At 46.1% G+C, this 18,014-nt stretch overlaps 3 protein-coding genes and 1 non-coding gene across 11 annotated transcripts in view; 2 read left to right on the top strand and 2 right to left on the bottom strand.

Moving 5' to 3' along the window:
- The window catches only part of ZMYM5 (zinc finger MYM-type containing 5), a 90,220-nt gene extending 74,459 nt beyond the window's left edge, over positions 1-15,761 (bottom strand). Inside the window, exons 1-5 of one of the 5 annotated variants that reach the window (XM_060288012.2) lie at positions 14,898-15,761; positions 7,643-8,350; positions 5,386-5,421; positions 4,895-5,256; positions 3,677-4,506 (exon numbers count right to left, since the gene is read on the bottom strand). In XM_060288012.2, coding sequence (XP_060143995.1) covers positions 3,677-3,756 — 80 coding nt within the window. In that variant the 5' untranslated portion in view covers positions 3,757-4,506; positions 4,895-5,256; positions 5,386-5,421; positions 7,643-8,350; positions 14,898-15,761. Of the gene's footprint in view, positions 1-3,676; positions 4,507-4,894; positions 5,422-7,642; positions 8,351-14,897 lie in introns of all 5 variants that reach the window. The other 4 variants (XM_060288014.2, XM_060288013.2, XM_060288011.2 and 1 more) reach the window with 4 other exon arrangements.
- LOC115866846 (U6 spliceosomal RNA) lies at positions 146-252 on the top strand. The gene has a single exon (XR_004044875.1). It is a non-coding gene; the product is annotated as a U6 spliceosomal RNA (small nuclear RNA).
- Positions 15,762-16,280: 519 nt separating the features above from the next.
- LOC138842417 (basic proline-rich protein-like) lies at positions 16,281-17,708 on the bottom strand. Its single transcript, XM_070044111.1, has 2 exons — positions 17,686-17,708; positions 16,281-17,472 (listed from the first exon to the last, which is right to left on the bottom strand). The coding sequence occupies exons 1-2, from the start codon at positions 17,706-17,708 to the stop codon at positions 16,281-16,283; spliced, it is 1,215 nt and encodes a 404-aa protein (XP_069900212.1).
- Positions 16,594-18,014, top strand: part of ZMYM2 (zinc finger MYM-type containing 2) — an 88,917-nt gene continuing 87,496 nt past the window's right edge. For 2 of the 4 annotated variants that reach the window (XM_030882748.2, XM_060288008.1), the window contains exons 1-2: positions 16,594-16,641; positions 17,690-17,758. The gene's annotated coding sequence lies outside the window, so the exon portion shown is untranslated. Of the gene's footprint in view, positions 16,758-17,689; positions 17,759-18,014 lie in introns of all 4 variants that reach the window. The other 2 variants (XM_060288009.2, XM_060288010.1) reach the window with 2 other exon arrangements.

Raw genomic sequence — 18,014 nt, forward strand, 5'->3', positions numbered from 1 at the left:
GAAAAAATGCATTTGGATTAGCTTTAAAAAGTTTTCTCATAAATATTTGATTTAGTACATAAAATCTAATACCTATCTGAATTTTTGAAAATTAGTCTATATCTGTTTCTGTAGATTAGAGTCCTAAAGTTAGAATGAGAGATCATTGCTCATTTCAGCAGCACATGTACTAAAATTGGAACGGTACAGAGACGATTAGCATGGCTCCTGTGCAAGGATGACATGCAAATTTGTGAAGCGTTCCATATTTTTTTTAATTTTCAAAAAAAATTTAAAAAAAGTATGAGATCATAGTATATGCAAATTTTACCTCTAACAGATATTTGTATTCATCTACCAGTTTGTATTCCAACTATTAGTACTTGAGATTAACTCTTTTTCTCATACTTCATCAGCATTGGTTTTTAACAGTTTTTATTGTTATTTAAGAAGCAGAAAATTGTAAGAAGTTAAAAATTGTAAGATTTTTGTTTCAGGATGCCTACTGCAGCGAAATTTGTGATTGTAAAAAAATTGAAAATACCCTAAGCAGTAATTAATATATAAATAATTACAAATTAGGGGATATACTTATTGCAGAATATCTACTATTAGCCACGAAGAAGGAGGTGGAACTCAGTGTATTTCTCCCAAACTTAGGCAGTTCATATCCCGTGTGCCTCTCCTAAGTTCTTCACGTATATCAAAGCTTCCAACTCTCATTACAACCCCATGTGGACAGTACTATCATCACACCTAACTTGTGTTTAAAACAAAATTCACCTAAGTTTGGAGAGCTAATTGGCTTTATTCAAAGATTCACGAAGCAGGCAGCATCCCTTCTAGCAGATGGAAGGGCCCTCCGCAGAGCTGTACAGAATGGAAGGTTTTTATAAGCTGGAGGGTGGGGCAAGTAAGTCATTAGCAAAAGAAAAGAAAGGGTTATTTGGGGCCAGGACATCACTTTTTGGGATAAAGGACTGGGCAAGGGCTTTGTCATGCAGACTGCCTCTCCTTCCTCTTGGTTGGGGGCGGGGGGAGGGGCGGGGGTGAGGATGGTATTATTTCATTGGTGCCAACCAGAAAATTCCAAACTGGTTGGTTAAGATTACATTTCTGGGGAAGGTTGAAACTGTAATTAGATTAGGTGTTAAATCTTGGCTTTAGCACAAGTGATGCCATTTTGGGCCTATGGTTTTTTCCTTTAACAATTATAAATAAGGGAACCAAGGCAGTACCACATAGCAATACTGTAGACTACTAAGCAGGAATTAAAAAGGATTGGGGGGGCTTCCCTGGTGGCGCAGTGTTTAAGAACTTGCCTGCCAGTGCAGGGGACACGGGTTCGAGCCCTGGTCCAGGAGGATCCCACATGCCGCAGAGCAACAAAGCCCGTGAGCCACAACTACTGAGGCCATGCGCCTAGAGCCCGTGCTCTGCAACAAGAGAAGCCACCACAATGAGAAGCCCGAGCACTGCAACGAAAAGTAGCCCCTGCTGCAACTAGAGAGAAAAGCACGTACAAAGACCCAATGTAGCCAAAAATAAATAGATAAATAAATAAATTTATATATATAAAAAAAGGATTAGGTGGACCTATTTGTACTGATCTGGAACATGTCTGTACCATATCATTAACTAAAAAAGCCAATGTGAGAGTGATAAATGATACGATTCCATTTTATATTTTAAGAGTATAAATGTTTACGTAAACATACCTGTGTAAGCATAGAATCAAATACAGAATATTATTCTATTAATAATTTGGACTTGAAAAATTTGTGAAGAGGGTTCCGACTGATGTCTTAATGTCTAATTTACCTAATTTTAAAGGAAAGAAAGAAAAAAGAGGAGGAAGGAAAAGAAAGAAGTAAAAGAAAGAAGTGAAATAGGGTTCATCCTTGGGACCTCCCTGGCGGTCGAGTGGTTAAGACTCCACACTTCCAATGCAGGGGACGCGGGTTCGATTCCTGGTGGATCCCACATGCTTCGTGCTCAAAAAAAAAAAAAAAAGTGTTCATCCTTATGGAAGCCAAAATCGGGTGCCACCATGGTTAAGCAGCTTTTTTCTTCCACGTAGTGATGGAGAGAAGAAAATTATTAACCTACTCAGAATTTGGAAGCGATTCAAAGCAAATGTGTCCCCTTAGTTTATTTAAACAAAGTCATTAAGTTTTCTCCAACCGTCTGATTATTACACGATCTGATATTTACTACATTACACACTGGTCACTACCACACCAGCTTCCTCCCCATTCCCCACTTGCAATACTAACTGGCCTCCAGATTTTTTTCTGAAAACAACAAAAGATTTTGTTTCTTAAGCCAATTAGTTCCAAATAACTCTTACATCTTCACTTAGCTTTCCCGATGTTTCTGTAAGAGAGGCCCACTGGATTATATTGCAAATGGCTTGGGGCCATTTACTTTGTTTCAATTCAGTTTCTCTAGGTAGAACCAGACATTTTGTCAGTGCATTTGGGAATTACAATGCATATTTCCCCAGAGACACGCTATAACCTATTCCCACTTTAAACTCTAGGACACGCCCTATATTAGGAAAATTTTTATGAACTATATAATAGAAATAAATTAGTAAGTATATGTTCTGCATCTATAGTTACAACGCGCATGGGAATACAAAGATAAATAACCTATCATTCCTGCCCCCCAAGAGAACAGGGAGAAGACCTGTAGACAACAAATATTTCCACCTACGTTACAGTATTTTCTTCGCTGTAGCAAAGTTCTGCGGAAGAGGAGGGGAAAAGGGTAAGGGAAATTCGACAGAGGAAGTAATGTTTCAGCTGGACCTTCAAACAACAGTCTTTAAACTTTTGCTCACATACTTTCTAGAAAGATTTTGATGAACTATAAAACCTTTTACACATATAACGTGACATCTAACATAATTTCTGTGTAGTGCAAATATGTCCATTAAAAATACAAATCTTAAATCACTTTTATTAATGTGTTCAATGGCATCTAAATACTGTATTGTCAGGCTTCCCTGGTGGTGCAGTGGTTAAGAATCCACCTGCCAATGCAGGGGACGCGGGTTCGAGCCCTGGTCCAGGAAGATCCCACATGCCGTGGAGCTGCTAAGCCCGTGAGCTACAACTACTGAAGCCCGTGCTCCCTAGAGTCCGTGAGCCACAACTACTGAGTGTGCATGCCACAACTACTGAGGCTTGCGTGTTCTAGAGCCCATGCTCCGCAACAAGAGAAGCCACCACAATGAGAAGCCCACGCACCACAATGAAGAGTAGCCCCTGCTCGCCGCGACTAGAGCAAGCCCGCGCACAGCAATGGAGACCCAACGCAACCAAAATAAATAAATAAATAAAAATTTAAAAAGTACATGAACAAGAAATTCTTCAGTAGTAGGAAATTTTACATGATTCGTTCTTCTCGCTTGAACTTCATTTCCTTTCTACTTCCCCCATAGAATTTTATCCTAGTGTAATATATATTTGTTCTTAAAAGTCTGCTGGCAATCATCCTATGATATTGCTCTGCAACAAAAATATGTAAATAAGTTTTCATTGAAAAATTTCTAGGCCCATAAAGCTAAGTGTTAGACATTTTTTAATCAATGAGATATGAATTACATTGCTAACTTTGATTAAACTGACACAAGGTACTATGCACTTCAATTAATAATGTATAAAAAGTAGAATTTTATAGAAATTCTTACTTAAGGTATTTTTTAATTCTCTTTTTGATTTCCTCGTTGATCCACTGGGTTTTTTTAGTCGCATGTTGTTTAGTCTCCATGTAATGATTTTTTCCCCATTTCTTTTTCTGTGGTTGACTTCCAGCTTCATGTTGTTGTGGTCAGAGAAGATGCTTGGCCACAGGGAAGATGGCGCCAAGGACCACGCAGCGCACGACCCAGTGGCCAGGGGATGGGGCCCGCGGCTCTGTAGGTGCCTCGAGCTCTCACAGATGTGGTGCTGTTCAGGCCACTAAGACCAGGACGATGCAGAACAAGAAAGCTGACCCCAGGAGCCTGCTTCTTTCCCTCACGTCCTCTGCTTCCCCGGCCAGCATTAAACTCACAGCATCCTGGGCAGAGGGGATCCACCGTGGCCACCAAGCAGGGAAGAAGGGACAGGTGTCAGCACGGGACAAAGGGTCCTGTGGTCCACCATGGGTGGCGTGGGAGGCCTGCGAGACACCCAGGAGGAGGATCATTCCTCCCGGTGATCCCTGTGAAAAGGGGCAGCGAGACGTATCACTCGGGCCTGCAGGCTGATCCTGAACGAAGTCTTTCGGTATGAGACGAAGTTTCTAGCGCTTCGTTACGTCCCTGGGCTGAACAGCAGAACTCTGCCCACACCTCCGCCCCGGCTCCAGAGGACGGCCAACCCCCGGACCGCCTGGACGGATCCTGGAGCCGCGGAAAGGCCTTCTACTCTCTACCCTCCTGCGGGAAGGCGGACCCAGAAGACCGTCCTGACGGCGCTCCCAGCGCAGCAGGCCCGGGGGCCGCAGCTCCGGGGGCAGGACTGGATGGGCAATGACCTAGCGCCGGGCAGGGGGCGTGAGGGAGAGGATCGAGGGCTCAACAAGCAGGCCGAGGTCGGGGGATGGTACCGTCCATCGCCCTCACCTGATATCCAGCCGCTCACCGCGGGTCGGCCCCCGGCCCGGGCACCAGGAGGCTCTGCAGCCACCGCCCACCGGCCGGCCCCCCACCGGCCCCCGCGGAGCTCGTTCCCCCCAACCCCGCCCCCGGCCGGCCCCCGCCTCCCTCCCCGGCCGCGGCCCGGACCCCGGGCCTCCCCAGAGGGGCTCCCGCCCCGCGGCGCGCGCCGGCCGAGGGTCTCTAGAGCCGGAGGCCCCTCTCCCGAGCCCGGCCTCCCGCCCTCCACCGGCACGTTTCCGAAACGGGCCGAGGCTGCACAGTCACCTCGGGCCCCGCTGCTGCAGCCGGTCCGCGCCCGGGAAGCAGGCTGCGGGACGCGAGCTCCCCGGGGCCGGCCTCGTCCGCGGCTTCGCGCTCCCGCACCTGCACGGCGGCCGCCGCTCTGCCCTCGGGCTGCGCAGCCTGCCTCGCGCTTCCCACATCGCGTCTGCTGGCTGCCCCTCGGCCCCCTCCTCAGCCGGCGGGGGGACGTCCGGCGGGGCCTGCGGCGGGGGCTGCGCCTTGCAGGCGGGGGCCCGTGTGTCCTAGGGTGGGACTGGGAGCCCTGCCCCACTGGCCACCCAAAGACCTGCGCCACGCCCGTCAGGTCCCGCTGGCCCAGGTCTTTTTCCGGGACACCTGGGCAGCTGGGCGACGATAGATAGACAGATACATAGATAGTTAGATAGATACCTGGGCAGCTGAGTGATCCTGTATATACACCTGGGCAGTGGGCGACGATAGAAAGATAGATAGATAGATAGTTAGATAGATACCTGGGCAGCTGGGCGACTCCAGGGCAGCTCGGTTAACTGAAAAACACATAAAACAAGAACAAAATGAAAGAAAAAACGCTTCAAGATTACTTCTAATATTATAAAGAACTATTATGGTATTATATGAAAATAATTAAATTGGAAAAACAGAACTTGGACAGCTTTGAAATTAGTTACAAATAACAGTCATTTATTTGTATTCAGAAGCATTAATGTATTCCTAACAGCTGTTTTTCCAAGTTTGTGGAAAAAGAAAGTAAAAAGCACTCATAAGTAGATCGCTCAATAACGTTTTACTTACAAAAGTTTGGACTATATTTCTTTCCAAAATCCAGTCAATTCAAATTAGGATTACTTTCTTGTTCTCCTATCAGCTGCTCTTCTTGATAGATAGATTTTTGTGTGTGTGAATCTTCTCATCTTTTCTTGAACAAATTTTTTTTTTGTGTGTGTGGTACGCGGGCCTCTCACTGTTGTGGCCTCTCCCATCGCGGAGCACAGGCTCCGGACGCGCAGGCTCAGCGGCCATGGCTCACGGGCCCAGCCGCTCCGCGGCATGTGGGATCTTCCTGGACCGGGGCACGAACCCGTGTCCCCTGCATCGGCAGGCGGACTCTCAACCACTGCGCCACCAGGGAAGCCCTCCTGAACAAAATTGATCAGATTTGCTAACACTTTAATATCAGAAAGTCTTTGCGTCTAAACTTTAAACTAGCTTCTAAGTTGTTGTTTTTTTTTTTTTAAATTTTGTTGGCCACACAGCGCGGCTTGTAGGATCAACAGTGGCAGCCTGGAGTCCTAACCACTGGACCGCCAGGGAAGTCCCTCCTAAGTCTCAGAAGTGACTTTCAGTGTGCATTTGTACCCCGCACCCTTCTGTCTCAGTGCAACCTACTGACTGCTCTACCTCCCTGCTGAGGCCAGCAGCATCAATTCTTGCCCAGACCACAAATCAGCTTCCCAAATTCTGCTCTTGCTGCCCTCGAGCCATCCTCCACAAAGTGGCCAGGGTTATCTGCTTAACATTCACATCATACTGTATCACTTTTTCACTTAAAAATCCTCTTTATGGCTTCTCCAGGCACGAAAAGAAAATTCAGGCTCCTCAGCACGGCCTACAAAACCCTCCTTGAACTGCTCTTACTGGGCACTGCCTGCTCAGGAGGTGTCACTGCTTCCCTTGGTCCGCTACACTCCACCCTGTTCATCTCCACTTCTTAGGATGGGTTTAATTCTTGCTTTGCCGGCAGTCTAGAACAATATTCCCCTTGTTATTCTAATGGCTGCTCCTAGGGCAGATCTCAATTTAAATGTTACTTGCTCAGAAAGGTCTCCCACGATCAGTAGCACAGGTCTCCACTGATATTCCCTATTAAGAAGCTCTGTTTAATTCCTTCCTAGCACTCAACTGTAATTATTTTATTCATATTCATTTTCATTCATTTTAGTGTTTGTCAGATCTTTCTAATCGAGTGTAGACTATACTCTCTATGAGGCTAGGGATTATATCTGTCTTATTCACTGTTCTATCCCTTGAACTCTTACCATAGTATCTGGCATAACTCAGTTAACATTTGTGGAATGAATGAACATCAAAGATCTGAGGGACTTCCCTCGTGGCTCAGTGGATAAGAAGAGTCCACACTCCCAATGCAGGGGGACCAGATTCAATCCCTGGTCAGGGAACTAGATCCCACACACATGTTGCAACTGAGAGTTCTCATGCCACAACTAAGGAGCCCGCGTGCGGCAACTAAGACACGGTGCAACCAAATAATAAATAAATTAATTAATTTTCAAAAATCTTAAAAGTTCCACACAATGCTAATAACATGACTAATTTTTGTTACTACCACTAAGCGTTAGGGTTTTTTTTTTTTCATTTTATTGAAGTATAGTTGATTTACAATGTTGTGTTAATTTCTGCTGTACAGCAAAGTGACTCAGTTACACATATATATATTCTTTTTCATATTCTTTTCCATTATGGTTTATCACAAGATATTGAATATAGTTCCTGTGCTATACAGTACCACTAAGCATTAGCTGATAAAACTTTTCTGTCTTATCATGCTTGATGACTCTAACCCTGATTACAATTCTTATTTATTACATTTGAAAAATGACAACTGAATTCAAAATTAGTTTCTTATCGACATAGATATGGTGTCTCAAAAGTATTTCCCACAAACCGTTTTATATCACATCACACATAAAAAATAAGCATGTCTTTTTCTTTTTTAAAAAATTTCGCTACCTGTCATGAGTATGCAGGCATTCTGGGTCCCACTTTTCCATGGATAGATCCTTGGACATGATTTCTGTTTTAGGGGTAGAGGGAAGCCAAAGCGCAAGTCTTCTGTAGCTACATATTAGTCTCCACCGTATGCATCTCATCTTAAAATCTTTTTACTAATCTGACAACAACAAAACAGAGATGACGATTCTATTCTCAATGACGATTTTTTTTAAACAGGTTTTTTTTCTTCATTTATTTTTATTTTTGGCTGCCTTGGGTCTTCATTGCTGCTTGCGGGCTTTCTGTAGTTGTGGTGCAGGGGCTTCTCATTGCGGTGGCTTCTCTTGTTGCAGAGCATGGGCTCTAGGCATGTAGGCTTCAGTAGTTGTGGCACGTGGGTTCAGTAGTTGTGGCTCATGGGCTCTAGAGAGCAGGCTCAATAGTTGTGGCACGCCGGCTTAGTAGTTGTGGCTCACGGGCTCTAGGGCACAGGCTCAGTAGTTGTGGCGCACGGGCTTAGTTGCTCTGCAGCATGTGGGATCTTCCCGGACCAGGGCTCGAACCTGTGTCGCCTGCATTGGCAGGCGGATTCTTAACCACTGCGCTACTAGGGAAGTCCTCAATGATGATTTTATTCTTCTAGATATCACCAGTTTTTTACTGGATCTCTTCTTCACTTCTAATAAGATATATTTTTTATCGGTGATATAAATATTTGAAAACATTCTGTGGAAAAATATTGATACATCAAAATGTTAACAATGTAAAATAGCAAGGAGAGACCACTACACACCTATTAAGTGGTGAGACTGCAAAACACTGACAGCACCGAATGCTGATGAAGATGTAGACACCAGGAACTCTCATCATTACCAGTGGAAATGCAAAAGTTCACTTTGATCCATGGTATTTATGCAAATGAGTTGTAAATATGTCCATACAAAAACCTGAACATGGATGTTTACAGGAGCTTTATTCATAAATGCCAAAAACTTGGAAGCAACCAAGATGCCCTTCTGTGGGTGAATGGATAAATAAACTGTGGTGCATCCAGACAATGGAATATTACTCAGCGCTAAAAAGAAGTGAGCTGTCAAGCCAAAAAAGCCATGAAGGAATGTTAAATGCTTACTGCTTAGTGGAGAAAGTCAATCTGAAAAGGCTGTTTACCCAGCCTTTGGAATCATAGTATGATTCCAAGTATAAGACATTTTGGAAAATATAAAACTATAGACCTTTTCACTAAAGGTCAGGGATTGACACAAGTTACGGGGATGGAGTTCCATAGGTGGAACACAGAGGATTTTTAGGGCAGGAAACCATTCTTATGATGGTATAATGTTGGGTACATGCTATCATGTGTTTGTTAAAACTCACAGAATGTACAACATCGAGAGTGAACCCTAGTGTAACCTATGGACTTGGAGTAAGTACGTTGTGTCAATGTGGGTTCATCCACATTGACACAACAAATGCACCACTTTGGTGGACATTGTTGATAGTGGGGTGGGCTGTGCATGTGTAGGGGCAGTGGGTACATGGGAACTCTGTACTTTCTGCTCAATTTTGCTGTGAACCTAAAACTGCTAAAAAAAAAAAAAAAGGTCTGTTGAAAAAAAATGTTACCAATAGCCATCCTTGGGTAAAGAATTACAGGTAATTTTCTTTTTCTTTTGCACTTTTTGCACAGGTTTTCCAAGTTTTGTTGTTGTTATTGTTTGTGTTTTGCTTTTGTCACTGACTGTGAATTTATTAACTATGGAAGTAGGAAAAATATTTTAAAAAGTATGCTAAATTCAAAACTGTTAGACTTGCTTAATTTTAGGTTTTAATCTCTTAGAGAATAATAGCTACCTAGTACAGAAACTCAAAAAAAAAGTTGATAATATAAGGAACACTTAAATGGGTAAAAATTAAGCTTTAAATTATTATTTTCAGCTTATGATTTTATAAAAACCATAGAATTTAATTACTGGAGAGAACCTCCATAATCACTGGATATAATTTTCTTTGTAAAAATTTGCTTCTGGTTGCAGTCAGGACCTCTAAAGCTCAGAAGGCACTTGGGTGGGCAATGCTGCCTGCGAGATAAAATGAGAAACATGGTGGGTCCTTGTACTCAAGTGTGAAACAGGTAAGGTGGAGCGAAGAATATAGTTAAGAACATAGTGGTATGGGACTTCCTTGGCAGTCCAGTGGTTAAGACTTCGTGCATCCGATGCAGAGGGTGTAGGTTCGATCTCTGGTTGGGAAACAAAGATCCTGCAAGCAGCATGGTGTGGCCAAAAAAAAAAAAAAAAAAAAGAATATACATATATATATATATACACACACATACACACACACATATATGTGTATATATATATATACACACACACACGTGTGTGTATATATATGTGTATATATATATATATATATATATACACACACATATATAGTGGTAAACATTGGATTATTTAATAATAAAAAAGCCACAGGAACTGAGAGGAAGGCAACCTTCATAATAAGTTAGGATAGTGAGAGGGGCTGGAGGAGACACTGGGATCCTAAGGGATGAGAAGGCTGTGAAGATAAAAGTGGACTTTACTTCAAGAGCATATTATGCACAATTCCCTTATTTTATTGAAGGAGAAACTGAGGCTCCAGAAGGTCCAGGGTCACAGAGCTGATGAATGGTGGAGTCACATCAATGTCAGTTTTGCGTTCTCTTCCAGATCATTACAATGCTTGTCCAGAGACTTGCTCATCAGCTGCATTTCAGTCTCATCAAATGTAATGCAGTTTTTTAGGAAGGAATAAGTATTTCATATATTAGGAAGAATGGCAACTTAAATCTCTATGTTTTAAAAAATGAGTTTTTCAACCTATAGTTCATTCCAGACTACTCTCAGTATTCAGTATCATCTTGTGTTTTCACTTCTGTTTTAGAATCTGAATTTATCCATGATTTGCTTTCTCTAGAATAATGTTTTTCAAACCACAGTTTGTAAGCCATGTAGTCAATTTGGTGGGCTGGAACCACTGTTCATTAAAAAACAAACAAGTAAACAAAAAACAAAACAAAAAACAGTATAGACTAGATCTAAATAGACTAGAATAGAAAATATTAAAATCCATCTAAGATAGTAAATGAAACAATTCTATGAAACTTTTGATTCAGATATGTAATTATGTATGAAGGTGGGTTTGCACTATGTCTCCATGTATAATATATATCCTAGTGATTGTCATGATCAAAAAATTTCATAACCCCTAGCCACAGCAATCAGACAAGAAAAAGAGATAAAAGGAATACAAATTGGAAAGGAAGAAGTAGAACTGTCACTGTTTGCAGATGACATGATACTGTACATAGAAAATCCTAAAGATGCCACCAGAAAACTGGGAGAGCTCATCAAATGAATTTGGTAAAGTTGCAGGATACAAAATTAATATATAGAAATCTGTTGCATTTCTATACACTAACAATGAACTATCAGGAAGAGAAGTTAAGAAAACAATCAAAACAATCTTGAGAAAGAAGAACAGAGCTGGAGGAATTACGCTTCCTTACTTCAGACTATATTACAAAGCTACAGTAATCAAAACAGTATGGTGCTGGCACAAAAACAGATGCAGCGATCAATGGAACATAATAGACAGCTCAGAAATAAACCCACACACTTATGAACAATTAATCTATGACCAAGAGACAGGAATAAACAATAGAGAAAAGACAGTCTGTTCAATAACTGTTGCTGGGAAAACTGGACAGTTACATGTAAAAGAATGAAATTGCGGGCTTCCCTGTTGGTGCAGTGGTTGAGAGTCCACCTGCTGATGCAGGGGACACGGGTTCGTGCCCTGGTCCGGGAAGATCCCACATGCCGCGGAGCATCTGGGCCCGTGAGCCATGGCCGCTGAGCCTGCGCGTCCGGATCCTGTGCTCCGCAATGGGAGAGGCCACAACAGTGAGAGGCCCGCGTATCACAAAAAAAAAAAAAAAAAATGAAATTGAAACATTTTCTCACACTATGTAAAAAAATGAACTCAAAATGGATTAAAGACCTAACTGTAAGACTAGAAACCATAAAACTCCTGTAAAAAACATGGTCAGGAAAGTCTTTGACATAAATGGTAGCAATAGTCTTTTGAGTCTGTCTCCTAAGGCAAAGGAAACAAAAGCAAATACAAACAATGGGACCTAATTAAACTTAAAAGCTTTTGCACAGCAAAGGAAACCATCAACAAAATGAAAAACCTACTGAATGGGAGAAAATATTTGCATATGATATGACTGATAAGGGGTTATTATCCAAAATATATAGACAGCTCATACAACTCAATATTAAAAAAAACAAACAACCTGATAAAAAAAAAAGTGAGCAGAAAAGTGGGGGAGTGATAAATTGGGAGATTGGGATTGACATATACACCCTACTATATAGAAAATAGGTAATGAATAGGGACCTACTGTATAGCACAGGGAACTCTACTCAACACTCTGTAATGACCTAAATGGGAAAAGAATCTAAAAAAGAATGCATATATGAATATGTATAACTGATTTACTTTGCTGTACAGCAGAAACTGATGCAACATTGTGAATGAACTGTACTCCAATAAACATTAATTTAAAAAAAGTGGGCAGAAGATCTGAATAGACATTTTTCCAAAGAAGACTTACAGTTGGCCAACAGGCACACAAAAAGATGCTTAACATTGCTAATCACTAGAGAAATGCAAATCAACATCACAATGTGATATCACTTCACACCTGCCAGAATGGCTACCAATCACGTGGAGAAAAGGGAACACTTGCACACTGTTGGTGGGAATGTAAACTGGTGTAGTCACTATGGAAAACAGCATGGAGGTTCTTCAAAAAATTAACATATGCCAGGGCTTCCCTGGTGGCACAGTGGTTAAGAATCCACCTGCCAATGCAGGGGACATGGGTTCGAGCCTTGGTCTGGGAGGATCCCACATGCCATGGAGCAACTAAGACCGTGCGCCACAACTACTGAGCCTGTGTTCTAGAGCCCACAAGCCACAACTACTGAGCCTGTTCACCTAGAGCCCATGCTCCACAATGAGAAGCCACAGCAATGAGAAGCCCGTGCGCCACAACGAAGAGTAGCCTCCACTCGCCGCAACTAGAGAAAGTCTGCGTGCAGCAACAAAGACCCAATGCAGCCAAATAAATAAATAAACTTATTTAAAAAAAATTAACATATGCCTAAAATCACCCAGCTCGTTGTGGGTAAAGCAAGTTCAAACTTGGGCAGCCTGCCTCCTAAGCTGTTATATTGCATCTCAATTACTGGTGAGCTCTTGGTTTCCAAAAATACAATTGTACCTAACACTTATTTGTATTGAGGTATAATTGACATATAATATTATACTAATTTCAAGCGTAAAACATAATGACTTGATATATGTATACATTGTGCCATGATCACCAAAGTAACTCTAGCTAACATTATGACCACACAGTTACAATTTTTTTTCTTCTGATGAGGAATTTTTTAATTAAAAAAAATATTTATTTATTAATTTGGCTGCTCCGGGTCTTCATTGTGGCATGCGGGACCTTTCGTTATGGCATGCGAGTTCTTAGTTGTGGCATGTGGGCCATAGTTCCCTGACCAGGGATCGAACCTGGGCCCCCTGCCTTGGGATCATGGAGTCTTAGCCACTGGACCACCAGGGAAGTCCTGTGATGAGAACTTTTAAGATCTACTCTCTTAGCAACTTCTAATATTTGTATATTGCTTTCCTAGGAGTTATTTGGTCCTTACAACACTGCATTACTATATATTATAAATGGCTAAACTGAGCCTTAGAAGATAACTTGCTCAAGGGTTTGAGTGGCCAAACAAGTATTTGAAATGCAAGTCCTCTGCTCAAGTCTTCATGTTGCCTTCCTGCAAAGTTTAGTATGCTTTTGTGATTAGTACAGAATAACTCCACACACACACATACACACACACAATTTTAGTAACAGACTTATCAAGTTATAATTCCGTACCATACAATTCATCCACTTAAAGTGAACAATTCCATAGTTTTTAATATATTCAGAGTTGTCCAATCGTCATTACAATCAATTTGCTCCAAAAAGACACTCCATACACTTTAGCTATAACTCCTCACCTCCCTAGGCCTAGGGAACTAATATTCTACTTCCTATTTCTATAAATTTGCCTCATCTGGATAATTCACATAAATGGAATCATACAATGTATGGTGTTTTGTGTCTGGCTTACTTCCTTTAGCATCATGTCTTCAAGGTTCACCCATGTGGCAGCCTGTGTCATAACTTCATGCCTTGTTATTGCTGAATAATATTCCATTGTATGGATCTACCAGATTTTGTTTATGCATTCATCAGTTAATGGACATTTGGGTTGTTTCTACCTTTTGGAAGTTATGAATAGTTCTGTTGTGAACATTCACATAATTATTTTTATAAGTACTTTTCTATATAATTAAGTGTAGTTTTTCTTTAAATTATGACACAAGACTTCTTTTTTCCCCAGCTTTCAACTCTCAACTAAAATTCTCCCTGATATCATGTAGGTAACCCAGTGAACATTTTCATGCACAAATGGATTTGAATGAATACAAAATGTGACTAATATATACTACAGTAATTATTAGTCTTGTTAATTAATTATAAAACATCAATAATTTCATAATTAGTAGCAGTATAGAGCTTCCTTAAATTGAACAGCAGGCAGCAATCCAATCTATCGCTGAAGTCTATGACAGAGCTTATTTGGAAGTACCTCTACTTAAGCCTTCTAACTAACTATAAAGTCAATGAAGAGAAGTTACTGCAACAGTACCTGGTGACAGAAAAGGGATGGTACTGTAAGTTTTCACGGAGTGATTACAGTGTTGCCCTGCATTTGGTAACAGGGGACATTTCTGTTGTGAAGATAGTGACATCGAGAATGTCAATGTAGAACAGTACTGTGTAATACACAGAGTCTTACAAGGATATTTTGTTTTATCAAAAATTGAAAAAATTTATAATTAAGAAATAAAATGCAGAAAAATAAACGATGCCATTTTGAGAAAGTGGTTTTAAATACATATTGGACATCCTCCAATTTAAATAAAGAGCAGTATATTTATTACATTTAGCCATACGCGTGAGGACTACTTGATTGTTTTATTCATAATGAATCTCACTTTCTACTAGACTATGCTAAGTGGCATCTCTATAAAATCAGTCTTTACTGAGAACTTCATGGATAACTTCATTAAAAAGTTCATGTTGACTTACTTCACTCTGTATGACAGGCTCTAGGTCCATCCACCTCGCTACAAATAGCTCAATTTCGTTTCTTTTTATGGCTGAGTAATAGTCCATTGCATATATGTGCCACATCTTCTTTAACCATTCATCTGTCGATGGACACTTAGGTTGCTTCTATGTCCTGGCAACTGTAAAGAGTGCTGCGATGGAACATTGTGGTGGGAAGCTGCTGCATAGCACAGGGAGATCAGCTCGGTGCTTTGCGACCACCTAGAGGGGTGGGATAAGGAGGGTGGGAGGGAGACGCAAGAGGGAGGGGTTATGGGCATAAATGTATGCATATAGCTGATTCACTTTGTTATACAGCAGAAACCAACACACCAGTGTTAAGCATTATACTACAATAAAGATGTTAAAAAAAAAAGTTAATGCTGTTCACCATCGTGTTGAACTTTAAAGTGTTAACGACACCCGTCTATTTACGAGTAGGCAATCCTGAAATCCGGGTCCACTTTATCCATCCATTTACTCCCCAACATCGTCGGCTGCAGTCCCACCGACGGCCGCCAGGGCGGCCTCCCCGCTCGCCTCCTACGTGGAACCTCGGGACCCGCACAGCCCGTGACGTGCGCCCGGGACATAGGTGTAGACGGCGAACAAAAGCCGAGTCCTGCCGCCCAGGTGGCTCCTTGGTCGCAACTCGCCCGGCCCGACCGGGCCCAGCCCGGCCGGCACCTGCATTCCCTCCCGCCACGGGGACGGGTCGTCCGCCTCGGAGCCAACGAGGGCAGAGGCCCAGGGGCTGGGACGCGGCGGCCCCGCCGGGGACGGCCCAGCCCTTCCGACAGGCGGGCGCCCAGCTCGGGGACCCGCAGCCGCCTCCATCTTGGCCAGCGGAGGCGGGAGCGGCGTCTGGCCCGGGCCCGTCGCGCCGGCCGGGGCCAGGTGCGGAGCCGGCAGCGGGCGCCGTCCCGGCGGCCGGGCGGCGGGGCCCAGCCCGGGCTTCCCGGGACGAGTCGGCGTTGCCCCCAGTTCCCCCCGCGGCCCCGACAAGATGGAGGACGTAGTCTCCTCCCGCAGCCATGACGGGAGCGAGGGACGCCTCCCCACGGGGCTGAGGCGAGGGGAAGCGCTTCCAGCCTTCGGAGCGCGCGGGCCCCCCTGCCGCCGGCCTCCCGGCCCTCGGCTCCCGCCCGCGTCGCCGTAGCCCCTGCCCGCTCGGCCCTCACGGGGCTCCCAGACACTGGACAGGGAGGGCGTGGGGGACATCGAGGCCGTGGCGCTCCTCGGGCGGCGTCGCTCGCGGCCGCTGCAAGGTCAGGCGGTCCGGCTTAGGCCCTCGGGCCGCCCGGCCCCGATAGCTCTCTGCCCCCAGGGGCCGAACCGAGGCGGGTGCGGCGGGCACGGCAGTCAGCGGCCCGACCCTGACGGGCCGGGCCGGAGTGGGGGCGGGGAAGAGGGGGAAATGGAGGTGCGGGGGTGTGGCCTACGCCTGAAAGACAGGGCGTCGGACCACCCCCTCGAGGGGGGTCCTGAAGGAAGGCGGACGCAGCCAATGGGCGTGCCCGAGGCCCCTGGCCCGCCCTCCCCGGCCGCCAGTGAGGGCGTCGGGGGCGGGGCTTGCCGGGCCGGGCCGCGCCGCAGCGGCCGCAGCCTCCGCCTACTCACCAGCGCTAAAGCCGGGACTGGACCGAGCGGAGTTGCGCGTGTTGCCGAAGGGGGGGGGTCGGGGGCGGGGAGGTTCGTTCCGCGGAGCCGCAGCCAGAACCGGGTGAGGCTTGTCCCCGCCGAGTCTCCAGCCCAGGGCCGCCGACAGTGGGGGTGGCCGGGAGCGGCGCAGCCTCCGGAGGCGGAGGCGGAGGCGGAGGCGCCGGGAGGCGGAGATGGGTGAGGGCGGCCTCCGGAGCCTCCCACCGACCCGGGACAAGCGCCCCGCGGCGCGGCCGCCGTCGCCGCTAGCGCGTCGGGGCCTCGGGCTGCCGGCGGCTCCGCTGATGTCCCAGGCGCCTTGGCGGGCGGCCCGCGGGCTGCGGGAGTGCGGGCGCGGCCGCGAGGGCCGGGTGAGGCGGCCGCCGGCGGCGGGGGTCGCTCGGGGCCGCCCGGGGCGGGGGCCGGCGGCGGGGGTCGCGGGGGTGGGGTGGGGGTGGGGCGGGGTGGGGGAGGGGCGCCTCCATGGGTTCTCGGGGCTGCGCTCGCACCCTCTCGGCGGCGGCGCGAGGTCCCCAAGTTTGCCGGCGAGGGCTCGGGCCCCCCGCGCCGGTCCCCTTCTCTGCCGCCCCGGCGCGCGCGCGGCTCGGCTCCGCACGTATTGTTTGGCCGGGTCTCTAATGGCGGACGGGGAGGCAGCGCTGCCGGTCGCCGACTGCGGGGGGGCAAGTCTCGGGCCCGGGGCAAGAGCTCGGGGTAAATGCGGGGGGTTTCCGCCCCGCGCTGACGCGAGCCGCCCCCCGCCCCTGAGCGGATGCGGGCGCGATGAGGACGGCGCTGGGTGGGCCGATTCGGGGGATAGGATTCCCCGCTGGCGTCGAGGCTGCGCTCGCCCTTCCCCCTCCCCCTCCCGGAGCAGGCCTGCTGCCCTCCGCCTCCTCCCTCCAGGGTTTGCCTTTCACGTGGGTTTTGGTCCCAAATAAAAATTTTACGTCGTTTCGCTCTACTTTACGTAGGAGGGGGTTGTTGGTCACGGGCTGGGCAGCAATAATCGAAGGTCCGAACCTCCTTGACCTCTTATTCCCTTCTCTGTCTCCTCCTGGTGGAAAGGGCTTGGTTCTCCCACCTGGTTAGGTGTTCTTGACCCATTTTTCATTTTTCCTCTTACCCAGGACCAGGAGTTGCCTTCATCGCTACCTGGTGCATCCCTGGCAGAACGTGAGGAGGAAAACACCCCCATTGTGAGTCTTTTGCCCCTCATTTGAGGCTCTTAGAGGACGTTGTCAGGTTGTCTGGCCGGAGCGTCTCCGTTGTTTTGAGGGGGAGGAGCTTTCCCCTGGGTGGCAGCTGCCCCCGGGGCGCAGCCTGGGTAATGGCTGGTGAGGCAGCTGGGAGTGGGCGCTGCTGTTTGCACCGCTGCAGACATCTCTCCTGCTGCAATACCAACCTCAGCAACCAGACGACGGGCTCCTGCAGCTGCTCACGTTACCCGGGAGG

Source organism: Globicephala melas, chromosome 18, assembly GCF_963455315.2.
Source record: "Globicephala melas chromosome 18, mGloMel1.2, whole genome shotgun sequence".
In the NCBI taxonomy this organism is placed as follows: domain Eukaryota; kingdom Metazoa; phylum Chordata; class Mammalia; order Artiodactyla; family Delphinidae; genus Globicephala; species Globicephala melas.

Excerpts from the sequence above, each read along its gene's own strand:
- LOC138842417 (XM_070044111.1), bottom strand. The coding sequence starts at position 17,708 with ATGAAGGCAACTCCTGGTCCTGG. Across the intron at positions 17,473-17,685 it reads AAGGCAACTCCTGGTCCTGG|GCAAACCCTGGAGGGAGGAG; the intron begins GTAAGAGGAAAA and ends CCCACGTGAAAG.